We start from the raw sequence: 26516 nt of genomic DNA, 5'->3' as shown, positions 1-26516 counted from the left end.
TCTCAATAAACCGGCAAAAAATAGCATTAAACATGATGCAAAAACTTTTCTGGCTGAAAACTTATTGAGATTCGGAACATCTGCGTTCCATCCCCGTATTTATCCCTGTCCTCATGTATTACTTTGACTAAGTCAGTCTGTACCCTGAACTCTGATTACCCACTATTTAAACTGCGTCTCGGAAACTTGTTTGCTCCATAAATCTCTTTGAAATGTATGGCAGGGAAGTCCTTTATAAGGGACCTGGGATGTTATGCCTATTCTAATTATAAAGGAAATGTTTGTGCAGGAGCTTGCTGGCCTGCGTGGAACGAATGTGTGCAGCAACAGATAATCCTAACCAATCAAAGTGAGGTGCAAATCCCACCTTCCTGCCTCCCTCCTCCAAAATCAGCAGTGACTGTCACGGTTACAGTCCAAAACCATGGCAATGAAAAGGGGCAGGATGAGCAATGTCTCTATGTGACTGCAAAACAAGAACTGCAACTGGAAATCAGGTTTGTTTTAAAACCCAAGTATTCACTGCTTAATATTATTACTGCACAAAAATAGTGCAAGGTCACAGTTACTAATAATTACAATAATAATAAAGTGATAATGTAGTTATTGTTGTAGACATATTTTAGGGATTATCATCATATGAATTACAGACAAAATGGGTCTTGCTGCATCTTCCAGTCAATATCTCTGAACAAAATCTTTTTATAAACTGAATAATATTCTTCCCAAAACCATTTAGGATTTTTGACCCCACTGTATCCTTTCAATGTTGGATATTTCCGTATGCAAACCGCAAAGAAATAATGGGAATAAATGCCATAAGATATGTCTGACATTTGTACTAGACACCCAGACACACATTACTGCCTTAAAAATATCTGTTCTTCAAGCCTGTTTTTCAAGAATCCAGTGCCTTATTAAAGAACAGTGGCAGTTCAATGGTCTACTCATACAATCATGTAAGAAGCTTAAATAGAAGCAGGCTTCATTTGGGAGCCTGAATGAGTTTTGTGACATAGTTTGCAGGTTCTGGGCCACAGTAATGTTGAAAATGGAGATGAAGGTTCCTAAAACTCTTTCTTTAAAATCAAGTATTTTACCATTTGCTAGCCATGTGTCATTTGTCTCATATTGCAGGGCTTTTGCAGAGTGAAACCAATCAGCATCAAGCACTATGACATCTCACACAGTTACCCCCTGTAATACCATCTTACTTCCTTACAGGTGTGAGGCAAACTGCAAGCCAGTGAACGCTAGTGAGGATGTTGTTTTGAGTGTCTCTGGACAGAAGGACTCCCAGGCCATATATTATAACTGGTATTTAGATAACACATTCCAAACCAAGGTGAGAGCACCACATTCACCAGAAATACCGCACACATTAAAACAAACATCTATCCTGTGGGAAAGCCATAGGAGTGTTGTGTTGTTAGATGGATTCTCTGCAAATAACAGTGAAGACTGAGGCAAGATGGTTTCTAGTTCGGGAGGGGTTATAATGATGGGCACCTACCACCCTGCTCCTGACACATCACGACAGAAATCAGAGCAAAGTGTCTCTAGTGTCATGTTTTCTTTCCTCTCTGATTTTCCAGCCTATGACCCTCCCACCAGCCTGTGGCCTGACTGGTTTCTGGCAGAACTCTTTGAATTTGCTTCAAAGCAACACATCCTTGTTGAGAATAAACTGCTCCTTCTTGCAGACACAGGGAGAAGCTTTTCAGATTAAAGTAACAGGTAAGGGCAAGCAGGGTTTTTCAGACTATATTTGAGACAGTCTCTGCTGTTGTGACATCACACTGGTGTTACAGACACACAGCCTTGCTGATGAATATGAAGTTAAATTAGTCCACAAGTTGAAAAGTGTTACTTTATATGTGGATTCTTTAAAATAATTAAGAGCTAAGTTTGTTCAGGGCTATTGCACAGCAGGACAAATTCAGTTTTCTTACTCCAAGCTGTTAATAACTTTGTTAAGGCCCATGTGGTTATGAAGCTATGCTAAATGCTTGAACAAATAATACAACTTTGCTTCATAATGCGAACACTACTATGTTTATAAGCAGAAAGTTCTTTACTGTGAGAGTAAAGTACTGGCACAGGTTGCCCAAAGAAGTGGTAAATGCTCCATCCCTGGCAGTGTTCAAGGCCAGGCTAGACATGGCTATGAGCATGGTCTAGGGTTAGATATCCCTCTACATGGTAGGGGATTGGAATTTCGTGATCTTAAGGTCCTTTCCAACCCAAACCATCCTGTGATTCTATGCTGTTAATAGTTCTGTTCCTCTTATGGCTTATTTGGTAGCAGGATTTCATTTCGGATCAGACCCACCCCGATGTTCCTGGTGCCTGCAAGAACGGCATCACTGCTAAGCAGGCTAGATTAATGTCTGAAGATTGGTGCTGCTGAGGCACGATCAATTGCTGACGCTCTGCTCCTTCCACTCCCAGCAATGACTCAGCATGGCTACGGGGAGGAAACATACCTTGTCAGCACCGTGCCTCCGCCCCAGATCCCCACTTGTACTGTGTCTCCCAAGCAGGGATCAGTGCTCACTACGTTCAGAGTCTCCTGCAGTGCTCCTTGCTTGGCAGGTTCATGCCAATCCAGTCACAACAGGCAGCTCACATACTGCTTCTATCTGAAACCAAGTAAGTCCTGGGGTGAACTGTTTGACTAACTGCTTCTCCATGTTCCTAGCAAGCTCTGCTAACTGATGCAAACAAGAGCAAAGGCACAAGGCTGCTCTGCTCCCAGGGAGACTAACAACAATTCAGTTGGGCCTGTATAGAGCATGTCTGGAGTCCCATGTTTAAAGACACATTGGTTTTAAACAGGAGACTGTTTAAAAATATGCCAGCACGCGTGGCGTCTGGTAGGTGACTCCCTCGTTCCTATTTCAGATTCTCTCCTGGACTGTGGTCCGGATCCTGAACTCTTCCCAGTTTATCTTCCACTTGGAGAAGAGGAAAATGATTTCATTTTACATCTGACAATTACTGTTAGCAACGTCTTTGGAGATACAGTTCAAACTAATACTTCAGTGAAGGTACACAGTAGAATTACTTTATTGCAAGACCTCTCAAGTAGATACCTAACCCACAACTCGCTTTTGGAGCTTATTCCTATTTTATATGTATCACTTCCTTCTTAATGACCATTTCCCTATCTAACAGAGACTATTCCCTGTGGACTCAAGGTAGTCAAAAGAACCTGCCACTGTTCTTTTTCTAGAATAAAGTTTAAAAGATGATCTCTTTGGACATTGGGCAGCACCAGCTGTATTTAGTGAGACTGGAGCTATTCTATGTAGACCCCAGAAAACTGCTTCTTACCCAGTGCTCAAGTAAGGAGATCCTCATCAGACCACTAAAATTAAACCATTAAAAACTGGAGAACGCAAAGTTTTCTGTCCTGCTTCAGCAAGGCTGGCAGTAAGATGATCATGAAAGGAGTTCAGAGATACTTATAACAGTGTTGGCAATGTTAAGAGCATATCTGATTTCTTCACAGGTTGGACATGCAGGTATGATCGATGGGAACCTGACCCTGCAGGCTATTGTATCTGAGAAGGCAAGCACCATCCTGAAAGACAGCAACAACAGCATGAGTCTTTTCCAGCTGTATAAGTCAGTGACCTCCATCCTTAACCAGGAGAGCCAAGAGGAAAGCTTTAACATATCTTTACAGACAAACACACGAAAAGAGGTCAGCCGGACACTTGTTTTTCTTGCAGTACAGTGCAATATAATGGACTCTTCATACTCTTTGACAGCTCTTAAGTAATAAAATGCTCATATATCACCACCTGAAATCAATGGAGGTTTCAAGTTTCCAGCATCTGTCTCAGTGATTGGCACAGATTTCAGCTATTTTTCACTATTTCCCCACATAAATAAATTGGCTTATCATCCATCAGTAAAATAATTTATTCTCAATTCTTATTTCACTAATGCAAACTAATTTGGATGGTGTTTGAAAACTTAAAATCAACTTGATTTTCCACAAACAATTTAAATATTAATAAAATGGCCTCTTCTGTGGGATAAATATCTAATTTTCCCCAAAAGTACTAGATGGCAGGTAGTTTTAGTTTGCTCATTTAAGCTACCAGCTTATGCTTCAGTTATGAGCTTATTATTTGTACAGTGCTTTCAGTCCTTCAGATTAAAAGATCTAGAGAAACGCAATGTATCCTTCACTTATGATGCATTACTGGAGTAACATCAATCATGGCTCTGGTTTCTCTGGAAGCAGCATTTATAAAGTAATTCATATACATTAGTACAAATTCTCACAAGTAGTAAATCTCCTTGCTATTAATGGTTGTTAAATATATAAATTCTCTGTACTGGAAGGTAACATAAATCTCATGATTACACAGTTACTAAGGCAAGTGGCATCTTGTCAGTAGACCTAATATCAGTTCAAATGATCCTTGTTGTAGAGTCTTACTCTACCACATAATTTACAGCAAGCCTAGCTGTCAATGTACAGCACTATTTGCTCAGTCCTAATTAGCATCTTACTCCTTTGCCTAATTATGCCTTTTCATCCCAAGCTCCGAGGGCTGATGCTGACAACTCTCTCTGCTGTTAATATGACATCAATGCAGACTGCTCTTAAGATGTCAGAAGTATTGAAAGAAATCACTTACAGGAGTGAAGAGCTGTCTGTCTCAGCACAAGTAAGAAGCAATCTATATTATACCTTCTCACACTAACAGTATAGACTCTATTGCATCCCACTGACCTCGGAAGAGTTTCAGTGCCTTACAATTATCTGTTCTTACCCATTTTTTCAAGTGCACCAGCATGTGTATTTTGACAGAAGGAAATACATTTTTGCTGTATAGAGTAAGTGAATTTATTCAGATATATACTCAGATATTTATTCCAGAATTCAGGGTATAAGCATCTTACATTTTAGGATACATTTTTAAGATAGAAATCTTCACTTAGTCAGAGGCTTGTTAGGTGTATGTTTTATCTTGAAGAAAAACTGTCCAGCAGTGTTTATCTACAGTTTTCCAGATTCATTTGTCCCTGATCACGAAATGAATGTAGCAAGCTGTCAGTGAGGCAGGGACTTGTCAACACTCAAGGGAACTGGACACAAATGCTCGGATTAGCCTCATGAAAGTATTTCTTGAATGTCATGGCAACATGGCACTATCAGTAGATTATGCTATTTATGCATAAGGAATGAGTGAGCACATGGGAGGACAGAACAAACTGTTACTGGGGAAGTTTCACAAATACGCTGGCAATAAAAGGAGCTGTCCTGATTTCTGATGTATTATACAGTTGCAGCCAGACAATGGCTTGGGAGCATTTCAGCAGTATGTGGTTAACTTTGGCAAGACAACAGCATAGCTCAGATTCAGCACTCACCCTACAGTAAGGCTGCTAAATGTTTGCAGACTGTGGGAATGGCTATGTTCAAGCTAGCAACGAATTTGCTTGGCTCCCTCACCATCCTGGGTTGAAAGCTGGCCAGTGCTTTCACAATCACAAAGCAATCACTGGCTGCATTCAGGCACCAAACACGAACTGTAAGACTTATTCTCCCTTGGCACTCAGGACAGCATAAGGCCAAAGGTATTACTTGCTGTTAATCCAATAGGGTTTGTGAAAACTGAGATTGAAACACAGTCCCTTGACATTATAGTGGTATTTTTTGGACACACCACTCAAGAATATAACCTAATTTACAACATTACTGTATACCTAAAATGTATCCCTGCCCAGTGTTTGACACACAAGCTTCATTCAGATGTTATTAATCTTGATTATGGAATAAACCTGCAGGAGCAGGCTGCATTTTTCACATCTGTGTTATGTTTTTGTATACCATCTAGTATATCATCTTTATTGGTGTTTGAATATTAGCCCAGCACAAATAGTTATGTTAAAACCAGCATTAGCCACAAATATAATGTGATTACCTATGTTGCAATGTTCAGTAAATGACACAAGTGTCAATTTTGTCATTTAAGGCACCAACATATATAAACTTTTCCCCTTGTCTCCCATGCAGGTGGAGGCGAGCAACATCCTAAAAGGTGTCAGTACTTCCTTGCTCACTGTAAACACAGAGGACAATAGAGACGATCAGAAGCTAAAAGATGCAGCCGATTACCTATTTAATGCAGTGAGCAATGTTCTTAAAGCTTCTGTAGGAACCAGAGCTGTCAACACTTCAGTGCCAGAGGCAGAACAGGTAGTTTTGCTTTGGTTCAGGTTGTAGTGGATTGTTTGTGTGTACAGTGCCTTGCTCTGGAGAGTTTGTAAGAGGTCCGCTGGCTCTCATATTTTTAAATTGGCACTGGGTAGGGTTCATGGTGTCACCATGATGGAAAGCCAGGAACGCCACAGTTAGTTAGACCTGTTAGACTGAGGTCTGCTAGCAAAGATGATAGAAGCCTCTTAAGATCTGTTACATTCGAAGCTGAACAAGACAGAGTACCAGGGAACACAGCAACAGTGTAGGACCTCTAATGGATGACAAGCACACACAGATGTTTTTCAGATCTTAATCTATGCCCTCCTTTCCCCCCATAATTCAGGGAAGCCATGGGTATTCAATATTCTGGACTGGCTCCACTGCTTCAAAGCTGGAATCAGCTCTGGTTGCTGCCTACACTTTTCCAGAAAGCCCACTCTGTTTTTCTCCTCAGAATTATGCAACATGTTTGTTTTGTCCTGTCCTTTTCTATCAAAACATGAAATGTCACAGTTTCCTTTGTGTGACTGGACATACTTTAGGGTACGTCCGGTCTATTAATTTTCAGTTTATTAATTATCATCACTGCAAGGGAGTAGGACATGAAAGAAATCTAACCTGAGAGAAAAGGTTATGCACTGTTCAGACTCCCCGGGGATAACACACTAATAACGCACAATGCATTCTTGCTTCTGCAAGTAACTAAACCCTGAAGTTTGCTGCTAAAGGGCATTAGCGTTCAGAAGTACAAGAATATATTGAATTAAACTGATGTCATGTTTGTAATTCTTCAAATTTTGTTGTGTAGAGGTATAAATAATAGAACATAAAAGTAAAAGCTGTAAAATATTTATTTCCTGTCTGCAATGTTTTAACAAGAATTACAGAAATTGAATTGCTGATTGATTGGAATAACTTTCTGAGTTTAAGTAGCACATCACCAAGTTTGCCAGCTTTGTAGGACACTGAACATCAGTATTTATTCCTTAAAGGTTGTAAAGGATGTAATGTGCCTTTTGATGATTCTGAAGAGCTCTGTTGCAAGTTTTACCCTCTCATCCTGTTCCAGAGTTCAGTGTCCCACCAGCTCCTGAATACAGTTGAAAATCTTCAGAGTGCCCTTCTGTTCGGTAAAGAACCAGATGGTGAACCAACAGTCCTTATCACTCCCTCTGCCACAATGTATACACACAGGTAACAGTAACAGGGTCTCCCACCCAGGCTCCTCCCAGTTAATCAAATTTGCCCAAGTATTCATTATGTTGCCCTTAAATGGAGCTACTCAACTAAATATGTAGCATAATGTCAACTTATATGACAACAGCATGTTTTTGTAGTTTATTTGACAAAAGTGCAAAGAGGCTGTCATTAGTGATACTAATAACAGCTTGGACTCTGATTAGCTTCAATAACACCACCTTAGAAGTTCTCATGCTGTGTCTTCTTTGACCAGTAGAGAATTTACTGCTATTTCCTGGATGAGGCAGTAGTCACTTACCTTTGAAATTACGCAGAAAATTCATGTCATGTCAGTTAAGCTTGCTTTCTTTCCAGGTTTCCAATAATGACATGCTACACACTATTGTAACCAGCTCGGCAGAAAAATATTTATATATATATATATATATATATAAAAAGCATCCTGACAAGCATTCTCCATTCCCTGTAATCATCCCTAAATTGTTTTCCTAGAGCCTGGGTTTCATCCATCCACATTTAACTGTATATTTAAATCAAGAGCATGTTCACAGAGAAACCAGGTACATCTTTCACATAAGTACACATAGTTGGGTACAAGCTCCTATCCAGATAAACCAATTCCATCTTTTTTTTTTTTTTTTTTCATGCTTCTGTGGTAGCATTTTGTGGAATGCAGATTAATGTACAAAGCGGTTACTGGCAGAGTTAGAAATAGTTCTGCAACTAGTTATACTCATGGAGTTAGAAAGCTTTTTCTCCAGATATGAAGTCCATGCTATTGACGTTCTTTTCTGTTGTTTGTTCCTTCCCTCTGCCTCCTCTTTCTTTTACTCTGTTTTGCCTGCCTCAAACCCTAACTGTACAGATTACAAACAGAAAACATGGATCGCACATCCATTAGTATCTCCAACTCCAGCTCTGCTAGCTTTACTCTCCCATCTGCTTCCTCCCTCAGTGTTCCAGGAGTTGATGATGAAACAGTGGATATAAGGGCAAGTAAACAGCTTTTGTCTGAATCAATATGATACACAACTTACATTTGTAATCTAGCAGTTTTAGAATCTTTTCTCCTTTTACAGTAAATACACAAACACGCAAGTCATCCCTCCTCTCATAACAGGAAAGTAATTTGAAATATTTTGGGTCAAAGAAGACTTAATTTAGCTTGATTGCATGAGGTTGGTTCAGCAAGCTAAGGAAAAAAGCTTAAATTCCCCATTCCATCAGTCCCTCACATACACCCATGATTCATACTTGCATGGCTAGATGAAGCAATGGAATGAATCAACACCTATAAACCTATTTGCTGTTCGTTTACATCTCATGCTCTGTGGAGGACACAACAGCTCAGAATCCATGTCACCATTAACACTAACCTGCAGCAATCCTCATCCCGGCTAAAAACAGGTGACTTTAAGGAACTCAGATCCTACAAAAGATGAAAGTTCTGCAAATATCCTGCTAATAACACATCCCCCGTGTGAATTAGGAAATAGTGTTTTCCCCCTCAGAACAACAGACTTTATATTATTGTCATATTTTTGTAATATGTTTTTAGAGACCTCTCTGGTCTATCTGACACTCTCAGAAAGACCTACAAAAAATTCTTTTTTCACTGCAAGTTTTTCAGCTGTGCTAGAAAATGCCTAGAGCCCACTGAAACCAACGGAAAAACACATCCATTGACTTACCTGAGCACTAGAAGAGGCTCCTGAATTGTTGGACCATGCATTGCTATCACAGCAGATGCAGACTTCCTAATTCCAAGAGGAGTTCCACAGCCTAGCTTTGGTACCTTCAAAAAAGGCTTACGCAATTGTGTTTTGATATCTGGTGTCTAAAAGGCAAAAGGGTGATAACGAATGGACAACAATAAACATTGTTGTACACATAGCACATTTCACCACCAAAATCACTTTCAAGTTTTGTGTTTAACTTACCTTAGAGATAAGGCAACTTCTTATTTAAATCTGGATGCAGGCCTCTTTTAGGTTAAGTCGCATTTGGGTCTGAGCTCAAGCTTTCACTATTCAGCAATTTAAAGCGTGAATAGAAGAAATATGGGCAACAGCTCAACTGATTGTTAATGTCTTACTAACAGATGGTGAGCTTTGCCATGAATCCCTTTTTCTCCAGTGACACCAGTTTTGACATTAGTGGAACAGTGGGAGGTCTAAGTTTAACTAGTCTGGATGGCTTGATGATACCAGTCAGCAACCTCAAAGAGAACATTGAGGTAAATGCACTATTTCCTATTCCTCTCCCTCTTTTTTCGTTTTTTCCTTTTTCTGTTAATGAACAGCCATTTGTGTTATCATCTTCTGTGAGATGGCTGCAAATGGTGGTAGTGTTCATTATGTCACATAACAGGATGCTGGTCTCTGCATTTGTGATACTGGATTTGTGTGATGTGACAAATGAAATAATAGGTATTTATGGCTTTTCTTAGGAGGTGTCTTATTCTTCATTTAAATGGATGTGAGAATGCTAATGGCTGTAGAAACAGAGTCCAGATTACAGTCATTCCAAAACACAATGTAATACCTTATTTAATCATCCAACAACTATGTGTTTATATTACTGCTGTTTGGCCGTCTTAGCTGATGTATAAGCTGACATCCAAATCATTTGTACATGCACTTCATGTAGCCAGTGTTTCAGTCATAATCTCAGCTTTTAGCTGAGAAATGCATCATAGGTCATAGTCTTTGGGATGAGTCTACATAGGTTTCAAATGAACTTTTCAGAGGTTAGCTGAGAGTATTGAGAAAATTACTTTGAAGCCAGTATTTCTGATGGCCATGCTGTCCCTATATTATGAAAAAAGATAATCTAGCATGTGGCTATATTGTGCTCACAGATAATAGAAGCTAGATGCTTTGCTGGATTTAAAGCTATATCTTTCTGTTTTAAAATAGATAATGTTACCAAGGCTTTCAGCAACTCAGGAAGATAAGATTCTGTTAAATCTGGGCAATTTTAGCACTTTCCAAGTCAATGTTACCTCAGAAAACACATCTATAGTCATCCACCTGGAATCGGAACGTGACATTCCACTGATACTCTACTTAGGGTATGCTTATCATCCAAATGAAACTAACTACGTTTTGAAAAATCATCTGTTCTGTAAGAAAACTGCTGGAGGTAAGATAACTTGTTAGTGACGCATGGACACTGTGCATTCTGAACTCATATAAGCAAAAGGCATTCACCACGCATAGCAAGCCAGGTACAGTCAGTATGGGGAGTGTTCATCCACAACACCACATGCATGTATTTGCAGAATGAACCTTGACCATGAGTTCAGGCATCTGACTGGAAAGAAACCTCTCAAAGGAGTTTCAATCTGTCATGCTTCAGGGTTCCAGTATCTAGTATTATGTTCTATTAGTGTTCACTGACAGTTGCAAAGGGTGGGATGCTTTGAACAATGAGTTGATAAGAATTATTTCATCCCTGTTTCTTCAGTTTGTTTATTTGATTACATTCAATACAGCTGCATACTACTTCTTAGCATTTCTATATATACATCAAAACTAAAATATTTATGTTCAAGGTGAGACAAACACCTGGGTTCTTAGCCCAGAAGAACTCATTTTTGGAGAGGGAACCTACTATTTCATGGTTTTACAAGATATGGGAATGGATTCCACAGCCTATGACAGGCTAACTATAGCTGTCACTTGTTTTGCATCCCGCTGTGTGTTTTGGGATGAGCACCAGTGGAACTGGAACAGCTATGGATGTCATGTAAGTAGATCCATATAAAACAGTGTTTATATTATACTCTTCAAAGCCAGCTATTATAACCACCATCTTGTAGTAAAATGATAGCACTGAACTCACACCATAAAAAAAGATAATTCTGAGATGTTTAAATAAACTGAAGAAGTTTAGTCATACTGGGCTAAGCTCCAAATAACATTTCTATTTCAGTTTCTTGGAATGGGCTCTTATATAAGAAGAAATAGGACCATTATGACAAGGTTGTATTATATTATAATGCCTGCTTCTGGCTGACATTAGAACTAATATTCCTTATTGGAACTCAAGCAATTCTTTTCTGTATAGTAGTTCTTCACAGTACCTTACCAGTCTGAGCACTGTCTTTTCATTTGCTTGGTAAGTTATCTAATACTTTGAAGTCAAATATTTTATCAGGATTTTTTTTTTTCTGTTTTTTTAGGTAGGACCAAAAACAAATCCTAGAAGCACCCAGTGCCTCTGCAACCATCTGACCTTCTTCGGGAGTTCCTTCTTTGTCATACCCAATGCTATAGATGTTAGCAAAACTGCACAGCTTTTTGGTACATTTGTGGACAACCCTGTTGTGGTGACAACCGTGGGATGCATCTTTCTGATATACGTGCTTGTGGTTATTTGGGCTAGAAGGAAAGACATCCAGGATGATGCCAAAGTAAGTCTTCAGCTAATAAAGACTGAATGTATTTAGGCCAATTCCCACTTTGCCTAGCCTGTTTTAATAGGAAGTCTTCAACCAGTCCTACTCCCTTCCCTGTAATTCTGTTTACTAAGTATACGTATTGTTCACAAGATGACAAACTCCTATCCACAGCTTTAAGGAATTCATACTTACAGAACAGCTAATATACCATTTGTATTGCGTCACTCTGCAGGTGAAAATCACAGTACTGGAAGACAATGACCCCTTTGCTCAGTATCGTTATCTTGTGACAGTTTTTACAGGACACCGCCGTGGGGCAGCCACAACCTCTAAGGTATCAATGGCATTGTGCAGTAAGACAGTTTAGGCACTCATTTAGAGAACTGGGTGAATAATGGAGCACCTGAGGCTGTTAAACAGGACAGCTCAAATGGAACGTCTAATCCACAAAATCCTTAGATTTGATGAAAACAGGAAGAGAATGACAGAGGAATAATCATACATAGGATCCAGATGTTCAAGTCCTCACTTTGCCATCTTATCCTCCAGGTGACTCTCACCCTCTGTGGACTGGAAGGAGAGAGTGAGCCACACCATTTAACTGATCCTGATACACCAGTCTTTGAACGTGGAGGAGTGGATGTTTTCCTACTCTGTACCTTCTTCCCTCTCGGGGAACTACAGAGTATTAGATTGTGGCATGATAATTCAGGGGACAGTCCATCCTGGTAAGCAGAGATCTGGAGATCTTGGGAAGTAAAGATCCACAAGTATTTTTTTATAATGATAACAATTTTCCTTCTCTAGGACTTGATAATTATCCTTTCTACAGTTCTAGAAAGGAAAGAAGTGTTAGTTTCTCATTTTTGCAGGTTAAATCATAACCTAAACTGCAGGACCATGAGTGCTTTCCATATCCTGTGTTCAAACAGGATGGGATGTGTTCTATGCCTTACAGTTTAGACATAGCCTTAGAATCCAAAGGCCAGAATTTGTCCTCCATAGTCCTGTTGAGTTCTGAATTTCACACAACTCAGTTACAGATAAGTGTGCCCTATATGTTTTTTCCAACAGGTATGTGAATCGAGTATTGGTCCATGATCTGGCTGGGGATCAGAAATGGTACTTCCTCTGTAACTCTTGGCTAGCTGTTGATATTGGTGAATGTGTCCTAGATAAAGTATTCCCGGTAGCTACGGAACGGGACATGAAGCAGTTCAGGTACCTTCTATTTTATGTACATTTTTTTTACTCTTGAAAGCAATCAGTCTAGAAAAGCAAGTATGCAAAAAAAGGTCACACTCTAGACAAAAATGAAAACAAGGGAGGTCTTTCCATTGCCCTCAAATTGCTCTGGACACTGAAAAGAGGAAGTATGGTTAAGAAAGTCTAATAGTAGCCCTAACAGTAATACCACACTGGAAATGTTGGTGTTAAAGGGTAGTCTGACAAGACCTATAGAAACATAAACATCTTCTCTTATGTGTAATTTCCCTAACAATTTATATAGAAACTGTTCACTATTACCTCACCCTTCCTGCTGAGGCCAGAAGGAAAGGACATAAGTAGCTATGACTGTTCAACACAAATTCAGTCATAATATTTGGTAATTTTTCATAGTTATTATTTCTTCTAATAATGTCCAGAAGCATGAACAGGTCAGGACCCTGAACTACTGCATTTTTCTTCCCCCTCTTTCCTAAGTATCCATTTGGTTTCCCTCTCCTCCTTCCCAGCAATCTGTTTTTCATGAAGACCTCCAAGGGTTTCCAAGATGGACACATCTGGTACTCCATTTTCAGCCGCTCCCCACGCAGCTCCTTCACAAGAGCCCAACGCGTGTCATGTTGCTTCTCACTGCTTCTCTGCACCATGCTGACCAGCATCATGTTCTGGGGAGTGCCAAAGGATCCAGCTGAACAGAAAATGGATTTGGGTAACACCCCTCACCATTGCTTGGGCAGGGAAATATACACAGCAGAATTTAGAAGCAGAATACTTGAACAAATTGGTCCTGGGGTTATTTTTACTCATCCCCTCCATTTGATCTTGACAGGAAAGATCGAGTTCACATGGCAGGAAGTGATGATTGGCTTTGAGAGCTCCCTCCTCATGTTCCCCATCAACCTGCTCATTGTGCAGATCTTCAGGAACGTACGATCCCGGCCAGCCACACAGGGGAGAGAGAAAAAGCCGGGAAAGAATGGACGAGTGTCCCCAAGCCTACCTCCCACACCACAGGTCACCCAGGCTGTCTCACTCACTCCAGAGGCTGTTATGAAGGCAAGTCACTGCAGCTGCTCCCTACTGAGTCCTGCAGTGCCCTCTGCTGCCATGCACTACCCGATATCCCCAGTTTAACAGCAGAAATCTTCCATCAGATGCCTTTAGTTTGTCTGAAGTGAAAAGCCAATTATGCACTGGTGGTGCAAAGCACTCATTTACCCATCTACATGGAATCACTGGCTTTGTTAAGATCTGCCTGTTTACATTCCAGCCCTGACACCATTATTATATAAAACTAACATCATTGTATTCAGGGGTTAAAGCAAACATTAAGCAAGACAGTGGAGACAAAAGGTATCAGAGACTTCATCTTTCTCATCTTAGGTCCTCAGGCAGGTAAACTGTACTTTTGAATGCTGTCCTGCTGCACTCGTTGAAATCTGCCTGTCACGTCCAGCTCTGTAGGATGTGCTATCCCTATCTATTCTGGAGATTTAAGCAATTAGTGCAACTCCCAGCCAGTGGTGCCTTCAGATCACATTAGCTTAAGCCACTGCAGCCAGAGTTACTGCTGTGTTGCTGCTGTCTTTTCTAGGACATAAGAAGAATTGCCAACTCACTCTGCAAAATCCTGAAGACTCCATCTCTCACTTCAGTATCAGATCTTGGAAAATCCACTAACATCAACGCACTTTTGGCATTGGTTGAGGACATCATCTGCCAGCAGAACAGAGCTGGGCAAGAGCTTTATGATGAGAACAAGAAGGATGACCCTATAATTGTCACATTAGGTGCTATGGATATACAAGGTAATCAACACAATGTGACATGCTTACTGAAACTTCAGCATAGAATCATACAATAGTTAGGGTTGGAAAGGACCTTAAGATCATCCAGTTCCACGCCCCCTGCCATGGGCAGGGACACCTCACACTAAACCATGTCACCCAAGGCTCTGTTCAACCTGGCCTTGAACACCGCCAGGGATGGAGCATTCACAGCTTCCCTGGGCAACCCATTCCAGTGCCTCACCACCCTCACAGTAAAGAACTTCTTCCTTATATCCAATCTAAACTTCCCCTTTTTAAGTTTTAACCCGTTATCCCTTGTCCTGTCACTGGATGTCGTGACCCAAGTTCTTCTTACATTCTGACTCAAAGACAAATACGGAATCACAGAGTAGTTGAGGTTGGAAGGGATCTCTGGAGATTATCTAGTCCATAAGCATGCTCAGAGCAGGGTCAGCTGGAGTAGGTTACCCAGTCAGATGTTTAAGATCTCCACGGATGAAGACTTCACCAGTTCTCTAAGCAACCTACTCCACTGTCCAACAGCCCTCATGATACGGAAGTTTTTCCTTATGTTTAGACAGAATTTCCCATTTCTTAAGTTGTGGCCATTGCCTCCTGTCCTTTCGCTGCACCACGGAGTGCCCAACTGAGTAGACACTGAAATCTCCGTTCCTATGCTGTAGAATTAAATGTTAGCCACCACCCAGTCTTGGGAGCAGGATCAGTATCTAATAGCAAAAAGACTCACAAGTATTAGTTTTTTCACAGTCCTTTTGTTCTATCCTTTATTTTCTTCTTGGCCTTGTGCTGTTTTTCCTTTCTGTCTGACTTTTAACTTAGGCATTCCTTTATTTTCAACTAAACAACAATATATGAGTAAACAATCCCACTGATTTCGTTAAGACTCACATTTGGCTTTTCCAATGAGTGTAACAAGCTACTAATTGAACAGGTAAACTATGAACAGATTAACATTGATCTTATCTGACTTCTCTGTTAAGTTTTAGGATCTCTGTCTAACTAAGTTGCCTTCTGGCAATGCTTCCAGCTCGTTCCAGCAGAAAAGAATTAAGCTCTACTACTAAAGCTGCTTTTACATATCCCTTCAAATGTTACTCTTCACTTTGTCACATTCATAATCTTGAGCTCCAGTTATGCTACTCTTTGTTACTGAACAGTTATTTTAATCTAGGAATAGCTATGCTGATTTTCTTTTAATATAAAGAAATAATATTTTGGCCTGCAGAAAAAACAAGAAGCCCGACTGCAGAGAAGGGAATGTGTGAGCGACTGAAATCTAGTGATTACAATCGCTGCTTGTACATGCAACTCCAGCATGTAGAGCTGGAGCTGGAATTACTGGGACCCCATAAATTTCAGATGCCTCAGAGTTACACACAAGCTGTTTGTCAGGTTCAGCACATGAAGAATCTCCTGGAGAACCAGATCTGCTCATCAGCATCCATCAGTGAGAGGTAACCTAGTTCTCATCTCGTTCTCAGAATAAGTGAATTCAGGTCATAAATTCAGAAGTGGTCAGGATGACGGAGCCCAAACAATTACTGCATAATATGTGCTAGAAAACCATTTTTATAGCTGTAGAAACATATTTTACAATTATACTATTGTAGGAGCAACAAAGAAATGTCGATGCACTGTGTGCTGCACACAAAAGCAATAATGACACGTCATCACTCTTTGTCATTTTTGCCACCAAAATGGAATGTTACAATAAAATGCTGCATGCTGCTAAAGGGCTGGGATAATCACTGAGCTTCAAAGTCCCCGTAGTCTCTTAAAAGGTCTGGATAAAGACAAATTAATAAGTAGACTGAAGTATTTCAGTGAAATACAATAAAGCTGGAAGTATTGAAAACAATAGCACTAATTATCTCTCTCTGGCCTTTATATGGTGATCACAAGGGATCTTTGCTTCTGTTCCACTGAAAACTGACTTTTCCTCTTCTGGTTGACTCTCAAGGCTGTCCCTTACTCTAAGCTCCTCCAGTGATGGCAAGAAAAGTTCTTCTTCCAAAGGGCTGCCCTGGTGGTTTGTGTTCATTGCTTGGTTCCTTGTTGCAGCCACCAGTGGTGTATCTGGGTTCTTTACCATGCTCTATGGGCTGCATTATGGCAAGGAGAACTCCATCAAATGGCTGATCTCCATGGCCATCTCCTTCTTGGAAAGTCTTTTCATCACACAGCCCTTAAAGGTGAGTTCATCAGAAATACAGCCATTGGCCGTTCTATCCATCATTTCAGGAAGACAAGTTTCTAAAGAACCACAGGATTTAACATGTAAAATGAGAAGACTTAGCCCTTAAAACCAGAGCTAGCAGGGGGTTTAGTGGAGTCCTTTGTCTTTTGCTGATATTCACTCCATTAGTTTCATCTCCCTTGTTTTGTCAGAGTTTAAAAGGTGATGATGTTTCTGATCAGGGATGATGTATAATATGGCAAAGTCAGGTTAGCTGGATGTGCACTTGTTCTCTGGTTTATCAGCTTCAACTGCATGAGTTCAGCAAAGCCAAAGTACACTTGTTCTCCTGCAGTGCCTGGATCCAAAGGGATCCAGGTCAAAGACTGAGCTTCTTCATATGAAATGGGCATATGGTGAGTCTATAGCTAATTCTTTCCAGGTGCTGGGATTTGCTGCTTTCTTTGCTCTGGTTCTGAAGAAGGTGGAACATGAGGATGAAGAAAACACAGCTGTTGATGGCCCTTTAGCTGCACCAGGTAACTGCCTATAAAGTGGGAAATTATTAAAGGGAGTGTTCTGCAAGCTTTTGGGGTACTTTATGCACAAATATGTGACTCAGTTCAACTGAGAACTTCACTGTTTGTCTTTATATACCTGAATCTTAGACAGTAAGGTTAGCAGAAATCACTAAATCCACAAGTGTTGTGATTTCTATGTGCCTACCTGTTAGCACTCCCAAGATCAACATGGAAGTGGAAACAAACCTAAATAACTAGTTTTGTGCAAGTTGAAGAACATACAAAGAACATATCCATACCATTGTACGCTGGATAAATCTTGCAGAACACTTAATGGAAGAGACCAAAAGTGAATAAAATTTATGAAAAGAAGTTCTGGACCAAAAGAATAATATCTTTTTTATCCTTATACTGCTGCAAATGCACATAGACATGCGCAATCTCCCCTAGCCCTGCTGTGATATTTTCCCTGTTACTGGAGGATATACTTGCTGCTAGGATACCCAGCTCCTTCCTTCCCTACATCCCTGGCTTGCCTATGTCAGGAGAAAAATATTCTCCTATATTGATTCATACTAGATCAGGAATTGTACAAGAGCTGTACATCACTTTTCAGAACTTACAAGAATTGTAAATTCTTGTACAAGAATCACTTGCAAGAATTGTAAATCACTTTTCAGTCTGTCAATGTTCAAGTAACACCTAGAAAAGAAAATAATAAAATGTGACAAACTGACTGAAGCCACTATAATAAAATGAATGAATCAGTGCTATTAGTATGCAGTAACCATGCTTAAATATTTTACTCTCACATTAGATGTAAGAAAAAACAGATATACAAGGAGGCTTGGTTTAGTTCTGTACAGACATCTCAGCATTCATGTCTGTAACTATTTCACAACCTAGCGAAAATAGACATGTGATACAGCACAAAATACACTCTTCAACTAGACTGGTAGATCTTTATCTGTCAAACATATCTAGGACTTCCTCTCAGGGAAATTTCCCACCTCCTTTAAGTCTTTCATGAAAGTTCTCAGTTCACATACTTTTCCACAACCACAATTATCTGTATTACTCCATTTAATCAGTGGATTCTGCAATCACAGTCATGTCTAAAAAAAGCTGACACCAGCAGACAGGAGTCCTACAGCACAGCAAAGAATCCTGATATATAGCTTCTTCCCTGATCAGCCTCAGGCTCTGGATGCATCATCTTCTGAGATGCTCAGCCTAGAGACAAACTGGACTACAAGTGCTCCTAAACCTAACACACTGTGTGAGCTCCTTTCCTCCTGTTTGCCTTACTATACTAACTTTTAAAATCACATTCCCTGTCTTCATAAGGGAAAGCATTAAAGAAAAATGTTAACTTAAAACGTTAAAAGAAAGAAAAAGCAGGACGTAGACAATCTGTTGAGTAATTCCAGGGTTACTGCTCTCACCCACAGGGGATTCACACCCTCTCTTTGGAGCTCGACGGGACAGTAGAATTAATATTTACCTGCCACCTCCTGTGGCTGATGTGGAGAAAATGAAAATCAGCTGCATGAAGGAGCAGAAAGCATTTGCCCTCATCATAGAAATCCTAGGTATTATCCATATGTAGATTATGTATTCAGTAGTATTCATCAGTACTTTTATCAGTGAAAGTATTGTTCTCTTGGGTGAAACAGTTTTGGCATAACTTTAGCTTTCTTCCAGCCGTTACAGTGTAGAGACAGCTGTTCAGTGGTAGCTGGAGCTGAAGGGAGGTGGGAATATTAGCTGGGTAGCTGGAGATAAAAGTGTGGCTAAGACTTGATTTTATGGTAAAGAAACAGATTACATGTGAGGTTACAGAAGAGTTAGAAAGTGGAGAACGAGGAGGTCAACATGATAAGTTGAAATAAAAAAATAAATAGATGGAGGCCATCTTTCTAAAAGCAGAGAGTATCTACATATAATGATTTAAATCCCAGTTTTACTTCCTCTAAAAACAATGGAAAAAGATTACCTCAACTTTACTTGGAACAAAGTTAGACTCATTTTATTTATAGTTGCCATTCCAAATGCGTTATGCTTGTAGCTTATGTAAATTTATTAGTGCTGGTCAGTCAGAGTCTAGCAAAGCATCTCCTTAACCTAGTAAGTTATGATAATAAGCAGTAACCATCCATTGCAATCTCTTCTGAACAGCAGTATTGAATCTGAGCTCACATGCATTGTCTCTTCTTGTTGTTTTCCAGCCTATGTGGGTTTTTTATGGATGCTGTTACTTGTTGCCTATGGGCAGAGAGATCCCAATTCCTACTACCTAAACAAACACATTGAGAACAGCTTTACAGATGGATTCGACAGTGTCTACAGTTACCAGGATTTTTTCACATGGGCAAACACTACCTTGGTCAAAAATCTTTATGGATCATATAAAGGTGCAGAGTCACATTGTTTCACTTCAGCTTGCCAGATTCTGAAACATTATCTTTTATACATATCCCTTACTTGCACATGCATATTTGACTGGAGAAGGAGACTGTGAGTGTATAAGGCTAGTTATGGGTTCTTAAAATATGAATATTTGTGAATTACAAAAACCCTATAGCTAGATAGATGCCAAGTTTAATGTGCTCTGATATTTTCCTTATATTTACTATAAACCAAAAGTTCTGCACTATAACTTTTTTACATACTTTTTTCAGATACTCATATATATGTCTCAATTTTACATGAGTTTCTTCCCATAATTCAAAAAAATAATGGCAGACAGGTGGCCCTATAAAGCTTTTCCTCAGGAGAGCTCTGTTTGCATCATGCCTTAGGTCACTGTGAAAGCTAATTATGCAATATCCCTGTGTTTCCTTAGGCATATCCAGTAATAAATATGGCCCATTTTCCTGCTCACATTTAAGAGTAAATACTGAAATACATTAGCAGAGCTGTTTATTGGACATGACAGGCACTGACCAGCTGTGGCCAAATGAACACTGCATAGAATACTCTGCTGTGTGATTCAAAGCAAGTCCCTTTTCCTCTCCAGGCCTCACTTTCCTTCTGTATAAAACACAGGTAGTGATACTGACCTCTGTTACATATGGATGTAATCTAAGAATTCAGTTCAAATCAACACAAGGGCTTAATTTTCATAACTATTTTGTTTACAGTGTTTCTCAGTAAAGAATCTATAGCAAAATATTAATGTGTCAGCAAATTATGAATGAAATTAAGAAATATTAGTAATTCTGTCATATTGCCAGTGCTGCTCTTTTCCATCTCCTGTTTAGGATTCATTACAGATGGCAATTCCAAGCTGGTGGGTAGTGCTCGAATTCGCCAAGTAAGAGTGAAAGGAGACACCTGCCCTATTTCTCCCAAACTCCAGCATGTAATTCAGGAATGCCATGCTCCATATTCCACAAAAACAGAAGATACATCAGTTTATGGGGAGCGCTGGAACACTTCAGTTGTTGATAATTCCTCTGACTTGAGCTCAGCATGGCAGTATCAGAGTCAGTCCAAACTGAGAGGGCAGCCCACCTGGGGCAAACTTGCCATCTACAGAGGAGGGGGATATGTGATTCACCTGGGAACTGATCCTAAGAATGCCTCCAGGTACCACTTGTAGTTATGTAAATTATTGGTGTATTTGCTGTGGTGTCAGTGATGCTCTTTACCCTAGTTAAGATTCATTTCAGATTGCATCTTGAGTTTTTCTGCTACGCATCGTGTTTAAACGCCATCATTGCAGTTTATGATCTTGTCATCTTACTCCATGGTAGGTAACAACCAGAGTCCCAAATGAGAACCTTTTCCGCCTAACCTATATGAGGTAAATGGTTGGATACCTGAGGAATCTCAGGTTATCACTGGCCAATATCTGGTACCTATTTCTCCAGAAGAGCCAAAAAGAAACCTACACTAATAGTAAGAATACCCTCTATACCCAGACTTGACAGACCAGATGTCCTCTTGAAAATCTTACCTGTTTTTCTCTGTGAGTATATCCAAAAACCCCTATCCTCCATGTGATACTATACATTTTTATGCAGAATTCTCCAGTACCTTTTCAACAATGTCTGGCTAGACACCTTCACAAGAGCAGTGTTTGTTGAATTCACAGTCTACAATGCCAATGTGAACCTGTTCTGCATTGTATGCCTGATGTTTGAAACCAATGCTTTAGGTGAGAACCTTTTGTAAGTTACACATTTCTGAACAGAGCAAGCAGTGCACCTACAGAGGGTAGATTTACGTGTTCTCAATGTTTACCTACTTTATTCAGTAAACGGAAGTGTTTTAATAAGTCTACTCGTAACAGAATCAATACAAAATTTATAAGCCAGTTAGGAAAATGTAGTAGCACATTAATATAGACCATAATGGAATATCTTATGTTTGCTTATGCTGTGGTCATCTGCTGAGGAAGAAAACATACTGAAACTCAATTTCCAGAATTTACACAACAGGAACAAGAAAAATTATGTTGACTAATATTTCAGCTAATCAATACAAAATCAAGACAAAAAAGTACAACTAACAGTCTGTCTTTTTTGTTCCAGAAGACTTCTAATATATAGCTGTGTAATCATATAATACATAACCTGAATACAACAAAGGAAATGGTGAAACTAGATTCTGGTTTGAAGGCATGGAAAAGCATTTAATCTGAGCAGTAGCCCCCTTAAAGTACTGCAAAATGCCCAAATCAAGCCTCAAAATTGAGCCCAGTTTCTTTTGGGAATGAGATTCAGATTTACATCTCCATGTCTCCTCAATTCTGTATTTGTAGTCCAATTCAAATTGAGCCCTGCTGAGATTGCTGTCATACAAGAAAGACTAGCACTCTAAAAACCATTGACTGAAACTCTTATTCAAGGAAAATTTCAAAGAACATTTATAAGGCTACTCACATAATCAAGTATGAATCTTAGTTTAGTAATTGGATTCAGTCTCACACTGATCTGAATGTGAGTATAGAAGTCTTACAGATGAACTGAGTTGTTTGAAGGAAGATAGAAAGATGTAATTAACAGAGCACCAAGGTGAATGTTGCTTGTTTTTTAGGGGCCTTCTTTACAAGCGCAGAGCTGCAAAGTGTCCAGCTTTACCCATACACCAGCAGTCTCCATATCTTTGTGGTTGCAGCAGAAATAATTTATTTCCTCTTTATTGTGTACTACATGGTCATACAGGTGAGGCCCAGTAGAAAGGTCAGTTGATAGCAATATCTCATGTCTGGTTTTTATTTCACTTTAAGACTGTACTTGATTTCAGGAGTGCTGCTGTTGATTTGTTTCAGTGGAGGTGAAGTCTTGACTTCAAGGGAATATTGAATCAGACACTATGTCTGTATTAAATAATAGGAAGGCAACACTATATTTGGATGGAATGCTTCTTTTGAGAAAGATAACAAAAAAATAGTGTAAAATGTAGCTTTATTGATGTGCAGCAGTCTGCTTTATTGCAGAGGGGACAGACCTGCAGAGATGTCTTGTATGATATACAGACACAAGACTGAAATAGCAAAGCTGTTCTTTTCACAGGGAAAACTGATGAAGACTCAGAGATGGAGATACTACCAGAACAAGTGGAATCTCCTGGAGATGACCATCATACTGATTAGTTGGAGTGCTCTATCAGTGTTTGTGAAGCGGACAATCCTTGGGACCAGAGACATCAGCTACTACCAGGAACACAAAGAGGAGTAAGTACTAATGCTATTTAGTGCAATATTTGTTGGTGTTACTTATGCAGAAACAATTCTGTTTCTCATCTTCCCAGACAGCAGCTTGTCTGTGCTAGATAATGCTACCCCATATGGCTACGTTCATGAAGCACGTAAGTATTTCTAGGCTTAGATGTGTGTCAGCAACAGGATTTTCTTCTGATACTGCTCAAATAAAATCCAGCAGACTTCAGCACCAAGTCCCTGTTTTAGCTGATAGTTTCCCATCTATCTGCATTGCACTTTTCTCAACAATTGCTTAGAAGACAGTAATGGACTATTAAATACAGAGTGGAAAATGGTAACATCTGTTAAAAAAATGTTCAAAAGAGGAAATAGATGACAGAATCACAGGATAACTTAGGAAGGAAAAGACCTCTGGGGGTCACTGTTCCAACCCCCTCCTGTAGAATTAGATCAGGTTGCTCAAGGCCTTGTTTGGTTGAATTTTGAGTGTCTTCAAGGACAGAGGTTCCACAACCTCCCTGGACCCCTGGTCCAGTGCTGAAACACTCTCACTGTGGGAAATAAAAAAAATGTGTTTTTTTCATGTCCAGATGGAATTCCTCTTGCTGTAGTTTGTGGCTGTTGTCTCTCGTTCTTTCATCGTGCATCCTCTCTATAACCACTGACGGGGTGTTTACAGACTGTAATTAGAGGCCTTACTTAGCTGTCTTTTCTCCATGCTGAACAGACCCAGCTCTGACATCCTTCTCTTGTCCTATACCCTGACTCCCAACCATGCCAGTGGCACTTTACTGGACTCTATGTCCTCCTTGCACTGGGGAGCCCAAAACTGGACTCAATATTCCATATGCCACCTCATAAGTGCTGAATGAAAGAACAAACACTTCCCTTAACCTGACAGCTGCATTCTTGCCAGTGCAGCATGCATAGATCATCTAGGTATGGGTCATGTCCTGTATTAGCATACAACATTTATAAAATCTATTTGTGGTCACCTCTGTTGTAAACAAAATCGTAAGCACAATGTGCTACCTTAATAAAGGGTATTACCAAGCTTTTTTTTCAGCTAACACAAATTCAGTCACAGATCACAGTTCTGACCTTCAGTCTTTTACTTACCTTACAGTAGCTTCTCACACAACTGGTTGGAAATTGGCTAATCCTGTCAAACCTAGTGCATCCTGCTAGCTGCACTGCACCATCCTCTCAACTACACGTGCACAGAAGAACCTATCTGTCTTTCTAAAAGTCAGAATTTTGATAGTAAGTTTGCATTAGCTGGCTTTAAGCTGTGACTTGCTGAAACTGAGCAGCACTTGGGCTACAGCCTAAACCCTTTCTCAGCTCTAGGTAACACTGATAAAAAGCTCTGCCATGTGTAACTGAAAGTTTTGTGTGGGCACAGCAGGAAGTACAGATGGTAACATTGAAGCAGGAACTCAAGTTAGCTTGCTACTGGAAACAAGGACAGCATGATTGGATTTTCCAGCATACTCATTCATGCACTTAACAGCTTCTGTATGCAGGGTCTAGTACATCTTTTCTTTTTTCTTACCAGCTGTGTAAGCTTTAATGAAACAGCAAGAGCCGATGCAGTTCTTGGCTACCTGATTGCGTTCCTAGTGCTTCTCTCCACAGTGAAACTGTGGCATCTCCTGAGGCTCAATCCTAAAATAAACATGATCACTTCAACCCTAAGGAGGGCGTGGGGTGATATATCTGGATTCATCACTGTTATTGCAATCATGTTCCTCGCTTATTCCACTGCTGTAAGTATCACTGTGGTTTCTGTTGTCTGCAGTCTGTATCCACATACTGTCAAGTTAAATTAATTATGAATGGTGAAACCAACATAGCTTTGAAATTTAAAACTGAATAAAGCTGCCTACCTACACCTTAGGTTAGCAGCTTGGAGCCCAATTCTTTAGTACAAAACCAAACACAGAGATGAAAAAATGGATTATCTCAGTGTAATAGATGTGACAAAAAAAGAAAGTATAGAAAAATTTTCTGGATAAAGCCTAAATTTGGGAGAGTGCAGCAAGTGTCATTTTCTATTTGGCTAGTTTTTATTTTTCTGCCTGTTTCAGGAATACTTATGCAAATAAAATAGTATTTTAATTCTAACAAAATTAAAGAATTATTGGACTGTAACTGTTTAAGTATATTTAATGTTTTAGCTGAAATGTTTCATGTAAATATTCTGGCACAGTGAAGGAGGAAATTTGGCACATCTCAATTGCAAAATCTCTGGAAATGTGGAAATCCTCAGAGCCAAATCCAAACTGTCCTACAAAGGGCAGTCCTGTGACAAGTGGGACCTGCTGCACCCTCACATTGCCTGACTTCACATTCCTCATCTCTTCCTCCAGCATTGACATTTTAGCAACTGATTGGCTTCAGGCACTGGTGTAGCCACAGGCAAAGTAAGTGATCAGATCAGTTCCACAGCAAAGCCTGTTGTCACATCATGCAAATGATGAAGCTGTAAAAGAAAGCAGCAGAGAGATGGAGAAAAGTTGAGCTTGCAGCAGCCCCTATTTAAAATCAGACACAGTAGGCCCACAAATTAAGAAAATAGCATCTTGGTTACTAAGGGCAAACAAGAAGGTTGCCTATTTGGAAGGATCTATGCACTGAAAGGTACGTGTTTGTGACTATGATTAATTTGGTTAATTATGCAGGGATAAATCTGCTTCATGAAGGTAGGCTAAAATATGACATGTTTTGTCAGGTATTTCCATATTTTTTACATATGTATTGAGTAAGCAGATATCAGACATTCTCATAGCCATGATACAAGGTCTTACAGCTAAACACAGTTCAGAAGTGTAAACCCAGTTCTTAGTCTTCTATGACCTTATCTGGTGTTTCCCCTGTTTGTAAACAAACAAAAAAAACCAAACCCAAACTGCAGAAAAAGCTTCATGGCTCTAATAACAAGGTAGGAGGGCTTCCTCTGCATACAGCAGTCATTAGCTGATTTCGCAGCAAGGACTCCGATTGTGACACAAGGTATGTCTTCTTTGCTCTGCAGACAAACCTGATATTTGGCTGGAAGCTCTCCTCTTACAAAACTCTCTTTAATTCAGCAGAGACCATGGTCAGTCTTCAGCTAGGAATCTTCAACTATGAGGAGGTATCACCTCTAATTTTCAATGTTTATCACTGTATAATTGTTATCTCAGCTATCAAATGTGCTTTGACTCAGCAAATAGAAAGACTTTCAGTTAGTGCTAGAAATTAATCTAATTTTGGAAGCTCCACAGCTTCCTAAAG

The 26516-nt window shown here is 39.8% G+C and overlaps 1 protein-coding gene across 1 annotated transcript in view; it reads left to right on the top strand.

Annotated features, from left to right (window-relative positions):
* The window catches only part of PKD1L3 (polycystin 1 like 3, transient receptor potential channel interacting), a 42323-nt gene that overhangs the window by 13458 nt on the left and 2349 nt on the right, over positions 1-26516 (top strand). The window contains exons 12-42 of the mRNA XM_061372810.1: positions 290-497; positions 1225-1345; positions 1596-1737; positions 2452-2652; positions 2905-3050; positions 3515-3709; positions 4563-4688; positions 6041-6223; positions 7296-7420; positions 8292-8418; positions 9528-9662; positions 10345-10570; positions 10983-11176; positions 11613-11843; positions 12064-12165; positions 12381-12559; positions 12906-13052; positions 13568-13767; positions 13888-14114; positions 14653-14866; positions 16095-16323; positions 16830-17061; positions 17488-17584; positions 19018-19158; positions 19795-19980; positions 20830-21157; positions 21595-21728; positions 22610-22737; positions 23089-23249; positions 24796-25006; positions 26275-26376. Of these exons, the coding sequence (XP_061228794.1) occupies positions 290-497; positions 1225-1345; positions 1596-1737; positions 2452-2652; positions 2905-3050; positions 3515-3709; positions 4563-4688; positions 6041-6223; positions 7296-7420; positions 8292-8418; positions 9528-9662; positions 10345-10570; positions 10983-11176; positions 11613-11843; positions 12064-12165; positions 12381-12559; positions 12906-13052; positions 13568-13767; positions 13888-14114; positions 14653-14866; positions 16095-16323; positions 16830-17061; positions 17488-17584; positions 19018-19158; positions 19795-19980; positions 20830-21157; positions 21595-21728; positions 22610-22737; positions 23089-23249; positions 24796-25006; positions 26275-26376 (5378 nt within the window). The remainder of the gene's footprint in view (positions 1-289; positions 498-1224; positions 1346-1595; positions 1738-2451; positions 2653-2904; positions 3051-3514; positions 3710-4562; positions 4689-6040; positions 6224-7295; positions 7421-8291; positions 8419-9527; positions 9663-10344; positions 10571-10982; positions 11177-11612; positions 11844-12063; positions 12166-12380; positions 12560-12905; positions 13053-13567; positions 13768-13887; positions 14115-14652; positions 14867-16094; positions 16324-16829; positions 17062-17487; positions 17585-19017; positions 19159-19794; positions 19981-20829; positions 21158-21594; positions 21729-22609; positions 22738-23088; positions 23250-24795; positions 25007-26274; positions 26377-26516) is intronic.

Source organism: Neopsephotus bourkii, unplaced genomic scaffold, assembly GCF_033783945.1.
Source record: "Neopsephotus bourkii isolate Nb327-2 ecotype Australia unplaced genomic scaffold, CSIRO-AGI_Nbou_v1 NB_1616, whole genome shotgun sequence".
In the NCBI taxonomy this organism is placed as follows: Eukaryota; Metazoa; Chordata; class Aves; order Psittaciformes; family Psittacidae; genus Neopsephotus; species Neopsephotus bourkii.
Note: the sequence above shows the minus strand (reverse complement) of the source record. Positions and strands in the feature narration are given on the sequence as shown.